General features: G+C 42.1%; 1 protein-coding gene across 1 annotated transcript in view; it reads right to left on the reverse strand.

The window, feature by feature from the left end:
* ret (ret proto-oncogene) overlaps positions 1 to 22450 on the reverse strand; it is a 167513-nt gene that overhangs the window by 54246 nt on the left and 90817 nt on the right. The window contains exons 5-6 of the mRNA XM_062975848.1: positions 21224 to 21425; positions 18305 to 18504 (exon numbers count right to left, since the gene is read on the reverse strand). Coding sequence (XP_062831918.1) covers positions 18305 to 18504; positions 21224 to 21425 — 402 coding nt within the window. The remainder of the gene's footprint in view (positions 1 to 18304; positions 18505 to 21223; positions 21426 to 22450) is intronic.

The raw sequence follows: 22450 nt of genomic DNA on the forward strand, positions 1-22450 counted from the left end.
TGGCTTGACCTTGAGGGAACTGGAGGCGGCAACGGCCGACAGGGAGCTCTGGCGTGGACTGGTCCATGAGGTCACGAAGAGTAGAAAACAACTGAATGAATGAGACAACGAATATTTCCAAGCCTGATTTATCAATGTTTATATCTATCTAGACATCTCTCTGTGTGTGTGTGCGCGCACATGCATTTCCCCTCTGCACTTGCAAACATGTGAGGGTAAAATTCATATAAAATCCATATATAAAATTAATGTATACATATAGGAACATATACAGGTACATGGAATTCTCTAGTTATCTATATTTACATAGGATTTGCAAAGACCTGTAAACATATGAGGGGAAATACATATATTAATGTATTTGTAGGGGGAACATCTATATAAATATTTAGAAGCTTTGGGTCATGCATTTACTCAAGGAAGAAATGCAAGCAAAGCCCCCCTAAAAGCAATGTTTGCTTACCTGTAACCAGGTTTCTTCAAGTGGTGATCTGTGAAATTAGCACATGTGGTAGTAATTGCCCCCAGCAATGCTCTCGGAACCTTAAAAAGGCTGTTTGAAGTACTTTGGCTACAGCCCCGCCCATCTTCCCCAGAAGGCATATATGCAGAGGTGGGGATGTAGCTTCAGTTCCCTGCCGCCGAAAGTGGCTAGAGAAAAAAGTCATGGTGATCAGCGGGGAGGATGGGTGGGGATGTGCTAATTTCACAGATCACCACTCGAAGAAACCTGGTTACAGGTAAGCAACCATTGCTGCTTCTTCGTGGTGTCTGGTGAAATAAGCACATGTGGTAGACTAGCAAGCTACTCACCATGGTCGGTGGGCGTCATGACAGTGCTGATCCAAGAACCGCTCTGCCAAATGCTGCTTGCTTCCTGGAGAGCAGATCCACTTTGTAATGGGCCACAAAGGTGAGTGGCGTGGCCCATGTGGCTGCTCTACACACTTCGTGGAGTGGTATGCCACGGCTGTATGCTGCAGAAGTCGCCACCGCTCTAGTAGAGTGTCCTGTGATGACAAATGGAGGCTGCTGATGAGCTAGCTCATATGCTAGCTGAATGGTGGCCACAATCCATCCTGATAACCTCTGGGAGGAAACAGGTAGACCTTTAAATTGAGAAGCATACTTCAGGAAAAGTCTGGGTGAAGCTCTGAACTCATTAGTCCTTTCCACATAATATGCAAGTGCCCTCCTGGCATCCAGTAGATGCAGAGAGTGTTCGAGTGGAGTGGAAGGGTTCTGAAAAAATGAGGGTATCACAATATCCTCAGTCAGATGGAATGCAGAGACTACTTTAGGAAGGAATGAGATATCAGTGCGCATGATAACCTTGTCAGCATGGAATCTCATATAAGGATGATCTACTCTCAATACACAAAGCTCGCTTGCTCTTCGAGCTGTGGTAATAGCTAGCAGAAATGCCACTTTCCATGAGAGATATGAGAGATCTACCTGGGCCAATGGCTCAAAGGGTGGTTTCTGTAATGCTGAGAGAACCAATTGAAGGCTCCATGCTGGTATAGGAGGTGTTACTGGAGGTCTCGTGTTTCTGTACCCCCTGCAGAAACTGGCGTCCTGTTTCTTTCCAATTTGCCGAGATTGCTGCTAAGTAACACTTGAGGGATGATCAATGTAAACCTTGAGTTGCTAGTGATGCAAGAAATTCCAACACTATTGATGTTGGAGCTGTCAACGGTTCTATGTCTTGTCGCCGGACAAAGTCAGTAAACTTTTTCCATTTGTAAGCGTATGATCGCTTTGTTGATGGTTTATGTGCTGCATCCAATATGTCTCTCACTGCTTGAGACAATGGTCGGGATGAATCCTCCATGCCGTGAGTCTGAGACATGCGATGTCTGGGTGGCGGAGGCGTCCCTGGTCTGCTGTGAGCAAGTCCGGGCGAAGTGGAAGGGGAAGATACTGCCCTTGTGACATCATCCGAAGGAGAGCAAACCAGGGCTGCCTGGGCCACCACGGCGTGAGGAGTATGCAGTTGGTTCTGTCGTGATACAGTTTTGATACTACTCTGTTGAGAAGGGGTATCGGTGGAAACACGTACAGAAGTGGACCCGACCAGTGGAACATGAAGGCATCTCCCAGGCACCCTCGTGTCTGGTCTTCCTGCCGTCTGGCACAGAACAGATCGCATTTTGCATTGTGTTTTGCTGCAAACAGATCTATCAGGGGACTGCCCCACCTCCAGAAAAGAGAAGTCGCTTCAGCAGGATGAAGAGACCACTCGTGAGTCGAGTCTTGTTTCCTGCTGAATGAATCTGCGATACTGTTGTCTTCTCCCGGAACATGCACAGCTATCAAATGGGTGCGGTTGGCTAAGCATCAATGCCACATGTCCATGGTCCTCTTTAGGAGGGACCGTGATTTTGTGCCCCCTTGTTTGTTGATATACCACGCTACCGTGGTATTGTCGGTGCATAGTTGGACTACCTTGCCGTGGCACAAGTCCTGAAATGCATGGAGGCTCCGCTGTACTGCCATGAACTCGAGGAGATTGATATGATGTTGGGCCTCCTGCTGTGTCCATTTGCCTTTGACCATAAGGGAGCCGGAATGTGCACCCCATCCATACAGGGATGCATCCGTTGTCAGAGTCACTGTTGCTTGTGGCTGCTGAAATGGAACACCCACGCACACATTGTCCCAGGACAACCACCAGTGTAGGGACTGGCTGACATAAGCCGGAACAGGGAGGTGGATGTTTTGGCTTTGGGTCAGCGGGTCGAAGACACGCAAGAACCACATCTGAAGAGGTCTCATTCTGAGCCTTGCATAAGGTGTTACTACTGTTGTGGATGCTACATGTCCCAAGGCTGACTGGACATCTCTGGCTCGTGGCAATGGACCTTGCAGGAGGGTAAGTAGCGCTGTGCGAAGAGATCGAAACCGATCGTCCGCCAGTGGTAGAGTCTATGTCTGCTCCGATAAATTGTATCCTCTGTGTAGGGATAAGATGAGATTTTTTCTAATTCACAACTAAACCAAGGTTTTCTAATAACGATAAAGTAAAACGAAGATCACACAACAGTGATTGTCTAGAACGTGCCACCAACAACCAGTCGTCTATATACGGGTAGACAGTTATCCCTTGAAGGCGGAGATGTGCCGCTACCACGGCCATGACCTTGGTAAAAACCCGTGGAGCAGTTGATATCCCAAAGGGGAGCACCCGGAAGCAAAAAGCCTTTTCTGCCACCATAAAAGCAAGATACCTGTGGTGCTGAGGTGCAATCGCGACATGGAAGTACGCATCCTTAAGGTCTATGGATGCAAACCATGCTCCATCTGGCAGCAGAGGAAAAATGGTTGACAGTGTCACCATTCAAATTTTTTTTTAGGGTTAATATAGTTATTCAATCCTCAGAGGTCCAACACTGGCCTCTGGCCTCTGTCCTTTTTAGGAACTAAAAAGTTTCTCGAAAAGAAAGCTTGTGAAAACATTGATGGATGGAGTTGAACGATTGCTCCCTTGTCTAACAAGGTGCGAATTTCCTCCTGTAAAACTTTAGATGGTGGCGTAGCTTTTATACAGCCTGTATGTGGCTGCTGGAAAAACTCAATAGAGTAACCAGAACTTCTAATCTGTAATACCCACTTATCAGTGGTGATTGCTCTCCATGCGGGAGCAAATTGCGCCAAACGATCTCCAAACTTGACAAAAGGTGTATCTGCTGCCGGAGCATGTCCTATGTCGTGATCCAAAAGAGCAGGAAACTTAGGAGAGTGTTCACCCGTGCAATTTGTGAGGGATAGGGTAGGGAAAGAAACCAAAGTCTTGCTAAAAACGTTGCTTTCCCCTTGGTTGGGATTTGTTCTTACCCTGTCCTCTGGACCGGGATATTGAGGTTTGTTTGGTGGATGTGGATGCCGTTGCCTGAGGCAAAGGTCTTGTTGGTGCCTCGTATGGTTTACGATTATAAGATGTGGACGTATAAGATTTCCCCCGGTATCTAGATGTTGATTGGGTAGGAAATCCATTCTTGTTTGCAGCTTGACGCACCTCCTGTGCGCTCTTGAGCTGTATGTCAGTTTCAGGGTTGAACAGTCCCTTATCATGGACTGGAAGGTCTTCTGCCAAGACCTTGCCCTCTTCTGACAAGGTTGAAGTTCTCGACCATGCATGTCTTCGTATCACTGTAGCTGCTGCGAACATCCTGCCTGCTGCCTCTGCAGAGTGCTTTGCCATCTCTTTTTGGGCTTTAGCTAGCGCCACTCCTTCCTGTTGTACTATCTTAGCCAAGGTCTGTTTGTCCTGTGGCAAACTTTCCAAATGTGGGGCTATCTTTTTCCACAGATAGTCTTGATAAGCTGCCATGTAGGCGCCATAGCGGGCCATACGTGTGGATATGCCTGCTCCAAGATGGACCTTTTTACCGACAGCTTCTAGTTTCCTTCCCTCCTTATCAGTTGGTGTGATATGTGTTCTAGCTGAACGTTTGTTCTGCATCATGTTGACCACAACCAAGTTGGGTTTTGGAGGTTTCAAAACCCAGGGAGCTGTTGCGAGGTCCACTTTATATAGAGCATCACATTTTCGTGGTATTGCCCCAACCAGAGTCGGAGCAATATCAGGAGTGGTGGCCAATTGCAGTAAATAGGGAACTGCTGGGAGAGCTGAGGCTGTCTGAGCTGATGGCTGCTGCTCATCTGTCGGAAACAAGTGACAATCAACTGTCTTCTCAGTTTTTGGAACAGGTAGATTCAGGGCTCTATGAAGCCTTGACATTAGGGCAACAAACCCAGCCGTCTCTGATGGTACTGGTTGGTCCAGTGCCAAATCAACCTCATCTTCTGCTTCAGAATGGTGAGAGGTATTAGATTCTGAGCCTGACTGAGACTGGGGGTTTTCAGGTGGCAATGAAGGCACAGGATTAACAATAGGCTGAACTGGAGCCTGAGTTGATTGTTGCTGTTGCATAGGTACCAATGGCAGCTGCGATGGCTGCTGGTCCTGAACTAATATAGGCCCAAAAAAATAGGCACGACCACCTGGTGATCTATGAATGTAATCAGATCTGGCTGGTATTGAAGTGTTGGGCTGCACTATAGCAGCAGCATACCTTTGCCTGTGTGGAGGCGATGGGAAGGCTGGTGCACTCTGAGGCATAGGGCTGAGGTACCTTAAAAACCCAGACAGTAAGTCTGGAGACATTACAAGTCTCCCATCCCTGGGCGTGAGCATAGAGTAGACAGGGGCTGCAGAAGCAGACGTGCTACATGCTCCAATAGCCTCTTGAAAGAAGGAAGGGCTCGCCATAGGCTGAGCTGCATCTCCTCGCACCCCAGTTGTCTCTACCGCACAAGCGGGAGCTGGGGGCTGGTCCTGGGCACCTGCCTCCGGTGGGTGGGCTGTCTCCGCCAAGGGGAGCAGGGCCGCACCCGTGTCCGGGGCTTGTAGCAGAGGCACGGTGTTTGAAGCCGCACTGCCTCTGAAGTCTTCCAAAGGCTGCAGAAGCCTCAAGCCAACCGCCGTTTGGACCGCTGTGCTCCATGGCGTAGTCCTCGGAGGAGGCGTGGCCTGCACTGGCATCAGAGGCGTAGCCAATGTCAATGACGCAGCGCGTGCCGGGGGCGTGGCCTGCCCATGCGTTTCTGAAGCGGAACGCTTCTTCTTCTGAGCCTCTCCTCCATCTCCCAGAGCCTTTGAAGGCATGGGAGTAGCTGGAGGGCTAGACTTGGCCCTCTTTGGAAGGGGAGAGGCCTCCTTGGAAGGGGTAAGTGGACGTCGCTGCCCTTTAAATTTCTGTGGCGTTTGGGACCCAGCTCGGGAAGGAGGGGGAAGCAAAGCCCGCTCATAAAGAATGGCTTTTAACCTCATTTCTCTATTCTTCCTTGATTGTGGTGTTAAAGCCAAACAAGCAGAGCAAGTTTTTGCAGCATGAGCCTCTCCCAGGCAGGAAAGACACTGATTGTGTCCATCAGAATCTGGCATTTTAGAGCCACAAGAAACACACTTTTTAAACCCGGGGTAGACATACCAATGCCGAAGTCAGACAGTCCAGGGTCAGAAATCCAGAATAGCAAAAAATCCAATTTGAAGCCAAAGTACTTGTAAGAATCGTCAAAATACAGTCCAGGTCAATGAAACTTGAAATCACAGTCAGAGAGGTTCCCAAAGAGCTGCTCTAAGGCAACGGGGAAAAAAAGAAAATGAAGCTACATCCCCACCTCTGCATATATGCCTTCTGGGGCTGTAGCCAAAGTACTTCAAACAGCTGTTTTAAGGTTCCGAGAGCATTGCTGGGGGCAATTACTACCACATGTACTTATTTCACCAGACACCACGAAGAAGAAACAACCTTGTCCTCTTTTCTCCTGCCCTTTCCCACCTCTTTTCTTTCTCCCTTTTTCAAACTCTAAAAGTAGCCAGAAAAGGCTTTTTAAAACTTCTCTCCCCCTCCCAAAAAAGCCCACCTCATTTTTGTTTCCTTAGGAATAAAAAGAAATACACACTCTCCTTTCGCTTTTGAAAACATTCGCTTCTTCTCTGTCTCTCTCTCAAAAAAATATATACTGTGGCCACCAGGCTCCGCTGCTGGCTTGACCTTGACCCGAGTATAAGCCGGGGGAGGCTTTTTCAGCTCATAAATAAGGGTTGAAAAACTCGGCTTATCTTCGAGTATATACGGTATAATTTAGTTATTTTCTGTTATTATAGTATTTTATTGTATTAATTTTGTAGTGTTTTTAATTATTTTTAGTTTTTTTATTAATTTATTGTATTATTTGTATGTGTTTTATTTTTTATTCTTTTATTATTATTTGTGTTATTATTTTATTATATTATTTGTATGTATTTTATTTTATTATTATATTATATTATTTTTATTTATGTTTTTTTAATTGTATTATTTTATTTTGTTTTTTTATACATTTTTTGTATTTATTTTATTTTTGTTTCTCTTTGTATTGGGTTGCTCTGAGTTCTGTGGTCTGCCTGGTCATGTTCCAAATGTATTGTCTGCTGATGTTTCACCTGCGTCTATGGCAGGCATTCTCAGAGGTTGTGAAATGTGTTTTAACGAAAGCAAGTGGGGTTTATATATCTGCGGAATGACCAGGGTGGAAGAAAGAACTGTTGTCTGGTTTAGGCAAGTGTGAATGTTGGAATTGGCACTGAATAGCCTTGTAGCTTCAAAGCCTGGATGGTTCCTGCCTACCTGGACAAAATGTGGCTCCCAGTATTTTTAAAAATCTGTGAAATCAGGACAGTTAACTAAAGAACAGCACTGAGCAATCAGGGAATTCCAGACATGATGTACTGAGGGCCAGCTAACATCTCCCAACAAAGGATTCCTCTCCGAAGCAGGAAGTAGGCAGGCCTTGAAGGTGCAAGGGCATTCAATGGTAATCAAGGTGGCCAAGTAGAACATTCACAGTCGCCTCAGACAGATAACAGTTGTCCCATCCTGGATATCATTGCTGAGATAGAAATAAACATCCCACTTGTCTGTTTTCAAACAGATCTCCTAATCTCTGAGGATGCCTGGCATAGACATGTATGGCCGTTTGGCAGCAGGTAGGGTCGTGAGGGAATGGGATGTTTAATTGGCTTTTTCTGAATCCTTTCTTTTTATCCAACATATTCAGTTATCCAACGTTCTGCTGGGGTGTTTATGTTGGATAAGTGAGTGTCTACTGTATATTTATAATCTTGTATTATCTGCTTAGAACTGGATTATATGAGGCCCCTTGTACACAGCTGTATAAAATGCACACTGAAGTGGATTATAGGGCAGTGTGGAGTCAAGATAATCCAGTTCAAAGCAGATAATATAAGATTATAAATGGGTTATATAGCTGTGTGGAAGGGCCTTGAGTCTACACTGCCATATAATCCAGTGCAAATTAGATAATCTTTGGAAGAGGCCTAAGTGAGGCCTAACTCTGCCTGTCCTCTGGGCTAGTGGGTTGCTAGGAGACCAAGTGGGCGGAGCTTAGCCTTCTAACTGGCAGCAATTGGATAAAAACAATTATTCCCCTCCCTCTAATTAGGACTTTTTCTTTTCTTTTTGTTGTTGGCACCTAGGGGCAAGGATTTTGGGTTGTGTTGCCAAGTTTCGTGTGTTTGGGTCATGTAGTTGTGTTGTTGTGCATCTTTGCCAGTTTTTTCAGTTTTGTGGCTCTGGATTGTGTTTTTGTGGTGTGGTTGTGTTGTAAGAACCGTGAGGGCAAGGCTTTTGTGTTGTGTTGCCAAGTTTCGTATTTCTGGGGCGTTTAGTTGTGTTGTTATAGTCACGGCGCAAACAACTTTACCATTTTATATATATAGATTTTAATTGTCCTGTGCATGAAACAATGTTTGTGTACATTAAAGCAGCAGAAAACAAAGTTGCCGCTATGTCAGCCACCCATTTGGACAATTTTGAATTTTGGAGTTCCTTGTAAAGGAATACTCAACTTGTATAATTCTCATAATGCTTTTATAAGCTCTCTCCTGGACTTTGGGGGTATTTTGAAATTCCAGATAACAGATGATCAACCTGTAGTATTTATTATTATTTAATCTAAGAAAATATGAAGAGGTTTTGGTCTCTGGAGTCATTAAGGAGTTAAATCTTATTTCAGAGGTGGGACAAGCTGCTTTTGGCATATGTATTTTGTTGATTCATTCATTCATTCAGCCGCTGCTATCATTCATTTGGCTGTCAAACAGAGAAATGGCATCAGCCCAAAGGTTAATTGCTTCCTCACACTATCACATTTTCTTCCGGGCATAAGCTGTTGAGTCCTCACATTAGTTTCCATCAGGTACTGCTCCCTGTACTATCTAATTATTCAAAATGATACCTAATGCTTCCATCTATAGGGATCAAAATGCTTGAACCTAATTTTATGCTGCAGATTTTACACTCAGATCCAAATCAAGGGTAATACGCAGTTTGGAGGTCCTCCTAGCTCAGCACCGACACTTGAAGCTCAGGTGTTGATGGTAGCCAGAAGGGCCTTTGCATAGTTAAAGCTTGTGACCAACTGTGACCGTACCTCGAGAAGTCTGACTTGGCCACAGTGGTCCATGCCTTAGTTGAAATCAGGATGGTATAAAGCCATCCCAAAGCCCCCCAATTTTCCCCTAAAAAGAGGAGACAGGAGAGGTGAAGAGGAAAATCCCTCCTCACTCCCCCCCCCCCCCCAAATCATTTCCTCGCACCAGGAGGACACAGGGAGGAAAGTTATGGAGGCCAGGTACCTTTTCATTGATTGTTAGAGGGAAATTGTGAGCTTGGGTAAAGAAGGTGGGCACCATCCTGCCCCTTTAGGCTCCAGTAGCCCAAAAGGTACGAGATGGCAATGAGTCTCCACAGACCCAAAACTCCATTAGACCCAGGCCTTTCAGGAAGCCCTGGAGCTAATGGGGTAGCTAATTAATTTGGCACAAACCAAGGAAAGCTTGGTTTGTTCCAAATTTATTCATTTGCACTGGAGGCATCGTTTGGACACGATTTTTGGGCCTGTCTGGATTGGTCCTGTGTTAAGATAAGAGTAGATGGAATTTGTGGGAAGGGAAAGAGGGACACTGTGTGGTAGCGTTAGCCTTTGTTGACTAAGGATGGTTCTATTGGAACACTTTATCCTAGGGCCAATTCGGAGTGTTGAGCTTGATTCTGGGATGCTGCAGAAGCATGAGGGAATCCTTAAAGCCAGCCTTCAGTCCATGGCAGAGGCTGGAAGGAGTCCCAATTATCTCCAAGTGCTAAACTTGGTTTGGTGCCCGTGGACAGCAACCATTACCATCCCTCTCCAGCTCTCACTGCAGTAGCAGCCACTGGGTGCCAGAGCAAAGTCTCACTGGGTTGTTGTATGTCTTTCGGGCTGTGTGGCCATGTTCCAGAAGTATTCTCTCTTGACGTTTTGCCCACATCTATGGCAGGCATCCTCAGAGGTTGTGAGGTACCTCACAACCTCTGAGGATGCCTGCCATAGGTGTGGGCGAAACGTCAGGAGAGAATACTTCTGGAACATGGCCACACAGCCCAAAAGACATACAACAACCCTTTGATCCCAGCCATGAAAGCCTTTGACAACACATTCAAAGTCTCACTCTCCAACTGCCCTTGTCTCCTAGCTAATGTCACTCCAGGCAATAAACAACTGCCATCACCCATTTCGCACCTGGTGGCCACTGCTATAAAAAAAGAGGGAGACAGTAAGTGTAAACCCATCTCCCTGGGCCACCTGAGCTTGGGGAATATGGGATAGCCAAGTAAACAGTTGTAGCCAGTTTCATCTCAGAACTGGCACAAAGTTATGGTTTGCTCCAGATTCTCAGGTATAGTCTGGAGAACCCATGGCTTTGTTTTATTTTATTTTTATTTATTTATTATTTAAACTTATATGCCGCCACTCCCCTAGGGCTCGGGGCGGCTTACAAGAAAGGCTAAAATCTAACCATTTAAAAACATCTTTAAAATATCTTTTAAAAAATCTTAAAAACACTCCCTCAGGGCTCGGAGTGGCTTACAAAAACAAGCTAAAATCCAAGCAATTTAAAAACAACAATAGCGGAAATCAAAAGCCTGCCGAAACAGGTGTGTCTTACATGCCTTGCGGAAGACTGATAAGTCCCGCAAGGCACGAACTTCAGGCGGCAGAATGTTCCAGAGTGATGGCGCCACTGATGTAAAAGCTCTATATCTAGTTGCTGTTAGATGCAAGGTCTTAAAACTGGGAACTTCCAATAGATCTTGGTCCTCAGAACGGAGGGATCTCTGGGGTTGGTAGGGGGTGAGGCGGTCCTTCAGGAACATTGGCCCTAGCCCATGTAAGGCCTTAAAGGTAAGCACCATCACTTTGAAAGTGATCCGGTGCTCAATTGGTAACCAGTGCAGCTGTAGTAAGATTGGTGTTATATGACATCTCATCGGGACTCCCGCAAGAAGTCGAGCAGCTGCATTTTGTACCAACTTGAGCTTCTGGATCACTGACAAAGGAAGGCCAATGTAGAGGGCGTTACAGTAGTCCAGTCTTGAGATGACCGTGGCCTGAATCACTGTAGCTAGGTCATCCCTTGACAGATAGGGGGCCAGCCGTCTAGCCTGCCGCAGGTGAAAGAAGGCGGTTCTACTAATGGCGGAGACCTGGGCTTCCATCGTCAGCAGAGGGTCCAAAAGGACTCCCAGACTCTTTACCAATGATGACGGGCATAGCGCCTCGCCATCCAGGGTAGGCAACTGGATATCCCCACTGCCCAGTCGACCCAGCCATAAGATCTCAGTATTTGCTGGATTCACCCTCAACCTGCTGGCACGCAGCCATCCAGTAACAGCATTGAGGCATTGATGAAAGTTATTGGGTACAGAGTCCGGTCGGCCTTCCATCTTCAACATAAACTGAATGTCATCAGCGTACTGGTAGAACTCGAGCCCGAAACCTCGAACCAGCTGAGCAAGTGGTCGCATATAGATGTTAAACAACTTGTTAAAAGCCACAATAGGCATCTTGGTGCCACATTAACTTGAATCAGCTTCATGCATCATGTAGGCTGCCAAGAAACTGATTTGCCCACTGGAAAGTGTCCGGAAAGATGTACCCTAAGTCTACTTCCTCAGACAGTAAGAAGTAGATGACTTTGTACAGACCTTACAGGCAGATATGTGTGCGAATAGCCACAGAAGATGTCATCTCATCACCATACTCATAAATATTGCAGTTCTATAGCTATTCACATAAATGTCTGTTTCTAGGCACTTCACCCCATGCATCTGAAAAAGTAAATGTAAGCTGCATTCATACAGCAGAAATATAGCAGTTTAACATCTCATTAACTGCCATGGTACAATGAAAGATTACTTATTCTATCTACACTGACATAGAGGCATTTAGACTCTTGAAAAATGCAGCTTGGCACCACTTTAACAGCTATGGCTCAATGCTATGGAATCCTGAAAGTTGTAGTTTGGATATGAAACTGCATTAATTCTGCTGTGTAGATACATCCATAGAGAGAACAATTTTATTTAATTATTTGTACCCTTAGCATTAATCTACATTATAGAGCTGTCAAAACTATAATGTTACTCACCTTTTCTAGAATGTATTAAAAAGTATTTAAGAAATGTATGAGAGATATCTTTATTGATTTAGGGAGGCTAGAATGGCCCCCTCCTTTCTGTCCTTACAAAATCAAGTTTATTCAGTCAGGCTCTCAGGACTGAAAGCTTTTAAGGAAGTGGCTGCAAGATGATACAGTATTTGTTCACATTGTTTAAAAATCTTTAATGTGTATATTTTAAATTGTTTTCATATGGTTGTTTAATATTTTATTCTAATATTGTTCTATTTTAAGTATATTTTCATACTGATTTTATGCATTTTAATCATTTTAACATAAATTCATTTGAGTCCAAATCTTTAGGGGAACGTGGAATATACAACATATAAAGTTAATAATAGGGATATTAATAATTTTAATACACTAGAATATAAACTGTGTTCACACAAAAATTATCTAATGAACATTAGAGTCAGCTAAAAAAAATGCCCAGATTAGTCATTGTAGAACTACCCTATAACATTGAGTGGAAAATGGCTATGATGTCAGTCCTAGGGGATCAGGAACTTTTCTTCCTGGATATTCTTCCCAAATTTATTATTGATCCCAATTTGTTTAGTTACTGATTAATTAAATTTACACCCTTTTCATATCTAATTATATCCATGATCCCCATTCATCTTTTGTTTCCTACTGCTTTAAATAAGTGATTCACCTCTTATTACTTACTAGTTGTGCCCGGCCATGGTGGTATGGGAAATAAAGTACTGAGGAATTGATGGTAGTTAAGGTAAAGGGTAAATGTTTTCCCCTGACATTAAGTCCAGTCGTGTCTGACTTTGGGGGTTGGGGCTCATCTCCATTTCTAAGCCGAAGAGCTGGCGTTGTCCGTAGACTCCTCCAAGGTCATGTGGGATGACTGCATGGAGCGCCATTACATTCCCGCCGAAGGAGTACCTATTCATCTACTCTCATTTGCATGCTTTTGAACTTTAGGGTTGGCAGAAGCTAGGGCTAACAGTGGGGGCTCTGTCCGTTCCCCAAATTCAAACCTGAATGAATGCTGTAATTAGGAAAAATGATTAGCATGTAATGGCCTTGCAGCTTTAAAGCCTGGCTGTTTCCTCCCTGAGTGAATTTTTTGTTGGGAGGTGTTAGCTGACTCTGATTGTTTCATGTCTGGAATTCCCTTGTTTTCAGAGTGGTGATGTTTGCGATATTTTATGTGCTTCTACTGTTTGTGGCCCTCAGAAAACAGAGGATTTGCCAGACTTTGGTGATGGGAAGACTTTGCTGGGAGGTGTTAGCTGGCCCTGATTGTTTCCTGTGTGGAATTCCCCTGTTTTCAGAGTGTTGTTCTTTATTTAGTGTTCTGATTTTAGAGATTGTATTGTTCTGTTTTATTATACCACAGTAATTTTTATATATTCTGATTTTAGTGTTTTTGAATACTTGGAGGCAGATTGTATTCATTTTCACAGTTCACAGCAACACAATGATGATGATAATAATAATAATAATAATAATAATAATAATAATAATAATAATAATGAGTTTGGTAATACACACTGCTTCATTCCACTGTCAGCTTCCTTTCTGGAAGAATCCTTCCTTGGGAGGTGTTAGCTGGCCCTGATTGTTTCCTTTATGGAATTCCCAATTTCCCTGCTTTCAGAGTGTTGCTCTTTATTTACTGTCCTGATTTTAGAGCTTATATTGTTCTGTATTATTCTATCACAGTAATTATTTCATATTACAGTAGAATCTCACTTATCCAACATTCACTTATCCAATGTTCTGGATTATCCAACGCAGTCTGCCTTTTCGTAGTCAATGTTTTTGTAGTCAGTGTTTTAAATTCCTTGTGATATTTTGGTGGTAAATTTGTAAATACAGTAATTACTACATAGCATTACTGCACATGGAACTATTTTTTTCTGTCAAAATTGTTGTATAACATGTTTTGGTGCTTAATTTGTATAATGATTACCTAATTTGATGTTTAATCGGCTTTTCCTGAATCCCTTCTTATTATCCAACATATTCACTTATCCAACGTTCTACCGGCCAGTGAGATTCTACTGTATATTTATAATCTTATATTATCTGCTTAGAACTGGATTATATGAGGTCCCTTCTACCCAGCTGGATAAAATGCACACTGAAGTGGATTATATGGCAGTGTGGAGTCAATATAATCCAGTTCAAAGTAGATAATATAAGATTATAAATGGGTTATATAGCTCTGTGGAAGGACTTTGAGTCTACACTGCCATATAATAAAATCTGATCATCTGTATTTTATAGGCAGTGTGGAAGAGGCCTAACTGTGCCTGTCCCTGGGCTGAGTTGGTTGCTAGGAGACCAAGTAGGCAGTGATTAGTCCTCTAACTGGCAGCAATTGGATAAAAACAATTATTCCTCTCCCTCTAATTAGGACTTTATTTTTCTTTTCTTTTTGTTGTATCAACCTAGAGGCGTGGATGATGGGTTGTGTTGTCAAGTTTTGAGGTTGGGGGCCCTGTAGTTTTGTTGTTTTGTTGGTCGCCGTGATGCCATCACTCATTTATATATATAGATTACTGCTGCTTGTAAAAATACTTATCTTCCACCCAAAAATACTTACATTCCCAGTCCATCTACCTTTGCTCAAATTGATCAAATCTACCAAATGTCTATTATTGGAAGAAATATACAGCATTTCATAGGTTATATTAAAAAGTACAAATCAAACTGTAAACATAAGTAGTTTTATGTACAGAATGAAAAACACTAAAGAGATGTTTGTTGAGGGCCTTATGAACAGCACATTACAGGTTAAGCCTTCCTTATCCTGAATTTTGAAATCCCAAATACTCCAAAACTGACCACATGGGTGGCTGAGATAGTGATATCTTTGCTTTCTGATGCTTTAATGTACACAAATGTTGCTTCATGAACAACATAATAAAAAGGTGTGTATAAACTAACTTTCAAGCTTTATGCATAAGGTCTATATGAAACATAAATGAATTTCATGTTTAGACATGGGTCCCATCTCAAAGATATCTAATTATGTAGATATATACAAATGCAGGTATGTTAACATCTGGAGAAAAAAGTCTGAAATCCAAGACACTTTTGTCTAAAATATTTCAGATGATATGCAACCTGCACCTCAAGTACAAGTATACTTCCACAACTATAAGCATTAATACACATAGAATATGCCAAGCTCACGGACTCACAGGCCCCTTCTACACTGCCATATAAAATCCAGATTATCTGCTTTGAACTAGATTATATGGGAGTGTAGACTCATATAATCCAGTTCAAACCAGATAATGTGGATTATCTGCTTTGATAATCTGGATTATATGGCAGTGTAGAAGTGGCCACAGAGACCAACTAACCATAGTTTAATATCTATATATATATATATATATATAAAATGGTAATGGAATCCCAGCACCGAGCAAAACAACAAAAGTAAACACCCCCCAACCTAGCAATTTCACCGCACAATACAACATCCACGCCTTAAGGTTGAAACAACAAAAGATCACGTCACGCACCTCCACATGGACAGAACCCACAACGCACCATCTACGCTTGCGCACTCCTTCTCATCTCCCCTCCCAGCCTCCCACCCCAGGCGTCTCAGCTACGGCAGAGCCTCTGCCCTCCTCCCATGACCAGCATGTCAACGGCACTCTCCCTGCTCCTCCTGCTCCTCCTAACCAGAAGAGCAACAATGGCGGCACCCACTTTCCCTCACTAAAAGGAGAGAACCACGGACGTAGGGAGCCATGCCGGGTAGAGGAAAGGCAGGCAATCGGAAAAACCCTGGGTCCTAGCGCCCGCCCATTATCCAAATTATTTATCTCCACTACACTCTCCCTTATCCAACCTTCTACAATATCCAACCCATTTTAATACTAAATATTTTAAATATATGCTATGAACCATGGCAATCAACACAATCTGACTCCTAATATTTTAACAAGCTTAAAATCACAACACCAAATAAAAAACAACACTCTTAAAACAGGGGAATTCCAGACACTAAACAATCAGGGCCAGCTAACACCTCCCACAATCTGCCATGCAGGACACAATCCAAGCATTCCCAACAGATGGCCACCCAGCCTCTCAATAACAACAACAACAACAACATAGAATCCTAAGGTTTGCAGAGACCCCTAACAATCATCTAGTAAAACTTCCTTCTACCATACAGGAGGACACAATCCAAACACTCCTGACAGATGGCCAGCCAATATCTCCACAATCAAAATAATAATAGAATCCTACAGTCACAGAGATAGGAGAGACCCCTAAAGGCCATCCAGTCCAACCCTTTCCTGCCATGGAGAACACAATCCAAACATTCCCAACAGATGGCCATACAGCCTCTTGATAATAATACTAATAATATCACGGAATCCTCATGTTTGCAGACACCCCTAAGAATCATCCAGTACAACCTCCTCTACCATGCAAGACCACACAATCCAAACACTCCTGACAAATGGCCATCCACCCACTATATAATAATAATAATGATGATAATAAAGATAACAATCATGATAACAATAACAATAACAATAATAATAATAATACAACTATACAATCCAATAATTTGGAGACACCCCTAACGGCCATCCACCCCAATCCTTTCTACTATGCACCAAGACACAATCTAACCATTCACAACACTTGGACAATGTATGAATACAATACTACACAGCGACAAAGACCCCCTCTACTCTCACCACTTTCACAGTACACAAACAACCAAATACATACTAAATATAAAGACAACCATACAACAGACATTCAATACCACCACTGTGATGTCTCATGGGTCTCAGAGTTCTGATCCTAGTGCCATCATGGATAATGATGACGAAAACATGGGTTTTCTGCCGTCTCAGCAAGAGACTGATTTCTTCCAGATGCCTGTTGTTGACGAATCTACCCAGGACTTAATTAGAAGAGACCTTGAATCGGTTTCTCCCAGTGTTTCTCCCCCCTTTTCAAGAAAACATTCCTATGTGGCGAGTCGGCGCGAGAAAGAAATAACAAGGAGAAGTCTCAGATTAGCAGCCAAACAAGACTCTAATTAGCCAAGTTTCTCTTGGGAATTTGCAGGGAGGATTGCAGCTGCAGAAAGATGTGTTTCGCTTCTCTTTCCCTTGGGAAAGGAAGCTTTGGACACCTGCTTTGCAGGAAGATTGAAGCTCTTAAAAGTTACCCACACAGGGAAATCCATGCGGAGTCAACTGATCAACTTCAGGAGTAACTTCGGCTCCTGTTCTAGTGTAGACTGTGTTAAGTCTACAACCCCAGTTTCCTTGCCTTCGCCGTGCCTCGCTTTGCCTTGTCAAGTTTTCAAGAACTATCTCGTCTTGTTTCCAGCCTTGGATTTTTGTCTCAAGTATCTAGTCTTGTCTCCAGTTCTTGCCTTGGACTTACTTTGAACCTCAGAAAACATCGTTGGACGTTTCCCCACTCTACGGCTTGAAAGTAGAGTGTGTTTCGGTTATGGGATTACAACTTTGAACTCTAATATAATATAATGGACAAAATAACTCTGGACTATATTTGACCTTCTTTGAAAGGTCTATTCCTGGACTACATTTTCTACTTGTTTTTATTCTTCTATAACATTTTCTTAATAAAGATATTAGATTATATTTGGCCTCTGTGTCTGGTTCTTAGTGCTCCGCTGCCTGGGCGTGACAACCACTAACTCAAATTTCTCACCAACACCACCAGTCAATGCCACAGCAACGCGTGGCCGGGCACAGCTAGTGCCTCTCTAAAATACAAACTAAACACATGACAGGATTTCTGCTGTCTTCAGATGCCATTAAAATCCAAATTATCAACCTCTGGAGAATGTCCATTCATATACACATTTCTTCACATGATGACTCAGGCCTTATCTACACTGTCATACAATCCACTTTCAGAACGCAGATTAACTGCATTGAACTGGATTATGTGCCAGTGTAGACATATAATCCAGCTCAATGTGGATCAATCTGCATTATATGAGGCCCCATCTATGCTGCCTGTCATATAAAATCCAGATTATCTGCTTTGAACTGGATTAGATGGCAGTGTAGACATATAAGCCAATTCAAAGCAGATAATCTGGATTAAATACTTTGATAACCTGGATTATATGGCATTGTAGATCCAGCCTTACACTGACCATTACAATGCAATTCAAACTGAATTATATGGGGCCTCATTTCTAAAAATCCAATTTCCAAAAACAGGAGCAAAAGAGTAAGACATCCTTACTTGTGAAAAGTTGGCAGCATTTCTGTTTACTGTGAACTGATAAGTCACATTTGAAAACTGGATGCTGATTGGAAGAATTGTGACATTGAAGTGAAGCATTAGGGATTTGTTAGCCCCCTGATATTCCGTGTCATTTACAATAACATCCAGCTGGAGGGAGCGACTTTCAGTAACGGAAATATTCTTGTCTAATACCAGTTCTGTAAAAATAAAAAAGGGGGAAAAGAACACATAAATCACAAATCAGTTCACAATAAACAAGGCACTTAAGCAAGATTCCCTTGGGAAAAGCAAAGAACTGGCAAAGGGAGACATCCAGTGGACAAAAAAAGAAGAGGAAAGATGAAAAATGGGCAATAGGTATGTTTAAAACTCTCAGTTTTGTTCCAGTTCGCTGAATGCCATCTACATTCTTATATCATCTTTAATTCACATCAGGAAACAGGCACTGAAATGTATTTACTTAATGAATTTACTTAATGTGCATATTCATTTATTTTACAGAACGTGCACTTTTCCCAACTGACTAAAAAACATGTTTGTTTGAAATTCCCAACTATACAGGGTTTTGCTACTTGCTGTTGTCATTTTGTGTGTACCTTATTACTCTAAAACAGTGGTTCTCAACCTGTGGGTCCCCAGATGTTTTGGCCTACAGCTCCCAGTAATTCCAGCCAGTTTACCAGCTGTCAGGATTTCTGGGAGTTGAGGGTCAAAACATCTGGGCACCCACAGGTTGAAAACCACTGCTTTAAAACAGCCCCCTAAACTTTACAAATGTGAAGACATTTAATAGAAAAGACACTTCATTTCACAACAAAGCTCATCACAATCTTGACATTAATAAAAATATTTTCCATTTCTTTTGGATATACAAAAATGGAAAAAACCACACCATGGGAAAAACTGAACTTATAATGAAATCTGATCTTTCATAATGTGGTACAGAGATCTCTTTTAGAAGACAAACAGAAAGCAGCGCTAAGAGTGTGCACTGGTGAGAAGGAGAGAACCTTTTTATTATGTTAAACAGCCTAAAATACAATAAAACATAGCCATCATTTAGCCATACAAGGTCAAGAAACCTTGTATTTCTGATCGCATATGTAACAAGAGGTAGCACATTGGAACACTTTCTCTTGGTCCAACAAACCATGATCACACCAGAATTGGCTTTCATTTAGAACAAAAAGTCCTTACCATTCACTACAAAAATGAACTTTTAAGAAAATCACAGTATACTGTCAAAGGGCTACAATTTAAAGTAACCTGTTTCTGGTCACCATAGAAATATTAAGAAAACCAGTTGATCAGATCTCAGAAAATTATGTACTGTCTATGGGTAAATTTACATTATGGAATTAAATGCAGTTTGATGCCACTTTGCCCTGCTCAATGCTTGTACTTTTATAGTCTTTATTTAGCCTTCTTTGCCAAAGAGAGCTGGTGCCTCACCAAACTATCAATTTCAGGATTCCACAGTCCTGAGCTGTATCAATTAAAGCGGTATCAAACTGCATTAATGCTACAATTGTAGATTTAGCCTAAACTTTCTTGAGTTTAGAAATAACACCGCCATCCTGACCTTATTTCAGGAGACACATCTATATTCAGCCCAATAAATATGATGTGACTTGGACCAATAGCTCAACTGAATCTGCACAAACCAGTGAAGCACCTGTACAAAAGTATTGTGCTGTTGATTACAGATAGCAAGAAACAACAAACAGACCTGACACTTTCCCATGGGTCGCTATAAACTTGTGTATGTATAATTTTGTTTTCAGTAGTAAATGGATTAAGTCAGCTGTGCCAACCTTCACCAATGCCCAGCAGTCTGGCTTTCGTGTAAACATTGATCAAGGAACTGTCATGATAAAACTGGCTTAGTCCACAAAAGGGAGATCTACCTGTTGGATCATCTGCTTGGTGTTGATCCACTTAATATGGAATACTGAAATGTTTATCCAGATCCCAATGAGTGTATTGCAGAAATCCTAACAGGTCTCAGCTTGCAGATTAGTTTGGCAATATACAAGTCCATCCAAGGCCATCATTCAAATATACAGTGCAACCTCTACTTAAGAATGTCCCAACTTAAGAGTATTTTGAACTAAGAGCTGCCACTCAGCCATTGTTTTGCTTTGACATAAGAGCCGTGTTTAGAGTTAAGAGCTAGTGTTAGAGGGAGCACTAGCACCAGAGCTAGGGCTTCAAGGGAGCAGTCTCCATGCCTCGTGCCCTTGTTTGCTTTGAGAGATTGCTGTCCACTCTGCTCTTGCCCACTTTGAGGAGCTTTCGGTTAGTTGATCTTATGTGATTTTTATTCCTGGTATGTTTGGCTTCTTGAAGAGAGAGCGAGAGCAAGAGAGGGAGGGAGGCTGGAATAAGTACAATAGGAAGAAAACAATGCTTCTGTCTCTTCACTTTCTGCTTTGTGCTTCCTTGCCAAAACTTTGTGCTTCTAAGTTTATTTTTCTCTTTCTTTTTTATTGTTCCATGTGAATGTGAATTTATACATTATTTGCTATTCATAAAGTACATTTTCTTATTTTAAAATACCTAACAAAATGGAGGGGGGTTCCCGGGAGGCCCAAATGGATTAATAGCATTTCAATATGCTTTGAAATAAGAGGGTTTTGAGCTAAGAGCTCAGTCACAGAACGAATTACACTCTTAAGTCAAGATATCACTGCATTTTCTCTTACTGTTTTATACAACTTCTGTTGGTTGAAAAAATGTTTATTTCTGTGTTAGGACCATCATTGTCTCCAAAGTATTAGCAGCTATTGCATGTCTACTGTTTTTTTTATCTGAGAACTACAGTATGTTATTATTCCACCTAATAATTCTAAAAAAAAATTGATTAGGCAGCATACAATTTTTCCTTTAGTTATAAGAGTGTGTATGTTAACTTACTGTATTCATGACGTGTTCCCCTCACTTGGCTGCCATTTGGGCTGAAATAGATCTCATGGAAGTTATGCTCCACCCGAAATGTTTCTTTTATCCATGGATCAGAGGAACTTATGGTGCCAGTGTACTTTTTTCTGCTACTCTCTATGGGGAAAATAGGAGTGGTGTCTGCATCATACACCATTAATGCTGCAAGAACTGTGCCCTTTAAAAGAGAAGAGGATCAGAAGACAAATTGAGTCATATTGTGCATTTCCAGCTAGACAAGTAAGAACAACAGAGTGCAAATCTCCCCCCGTACCTTCATCTAATAAATTTAGGAAATGTTTTCTGTTTGGCTCAAGACAATCTTCACATTCATAAGAACATTTCTGTAGAACTTGCACCAACCGTGCAATTTATGTAGATGGCACATTATTGCATAGCTATGCTACAGTGATGGTTGCCTTCTTGAACGGATTTAATTAAAACATGTTAGAAACACTGAAAGGACTGTTTATGTCAACTTATTTGCTTTATAATTGCTAATATATTTATATTCCATTCTATATTGTAAGATTTTAAAAGGTGTGGAAATAAAATACATTTAAACAGCTTAAAAGAATGTAGAACTTAAAATGTTAGAAGAAACTAATAATAATAAAAACACTAAACACACCAAAACAAGTTAAAACAGATGAAAAAACTGAAACAGCTTTAACAAAAAGATAGCATGGCAAATTAGTATTTTAACTTCATCATCATCATCATCATTTAATTACTTATTAATCACCCTCCATCCACGATGCTCTAGGCGATTTACAAGATAAAATTGTAAAGGATAAAAATATATACATACAAATATTGATAAAATTAACATAGATTAAAAGCTCTAGTAAAGAGCCATGTCTTGAGTGCTAGGGTAAAAGGCCCTAACTCACGCATGGCTCTCATATGGGGCGGCAAGGCATTCCATAAGACAGGGGCAGAAATAGAAAAAGCTCTGCACCTGGTCCTTTCCAAGTGCACTTCTCTAGGACCCGGTACATGAAGTAAGTCTCGTTGGGATGGTTGTTGCAACCTCCGATGATGGGAGAAGGAGAGACGGTTCCTAAAGTACGATGGGCCCTGGCCGTAAAGAGTTTTAAAGGTCAGAACTAGCATCTTATATAGACCACGGTAATCAGTTGGAAGCCAATGCAGATGCTGCAGCACTGGTGTTATATGGCATTTCATGGGTGTTCTTGTGAG

Source organism: Anolis carolinensis, chromosome 3 (genome assembly GCF_035594765.1).
Source record: "Anolis carolinensis isolate JA03-04 chromosome 3, rAnoCar3.1.pri, whole genome shotgun sequence".
In the NCBI taxonomy this organism is placed as follows: domain Eukaryota; kingdom Metazoa; phylum Chordata; class Lepidosauria; order Squamata; family Dactyloidae; genus Anolis; species Anolis carolinensis.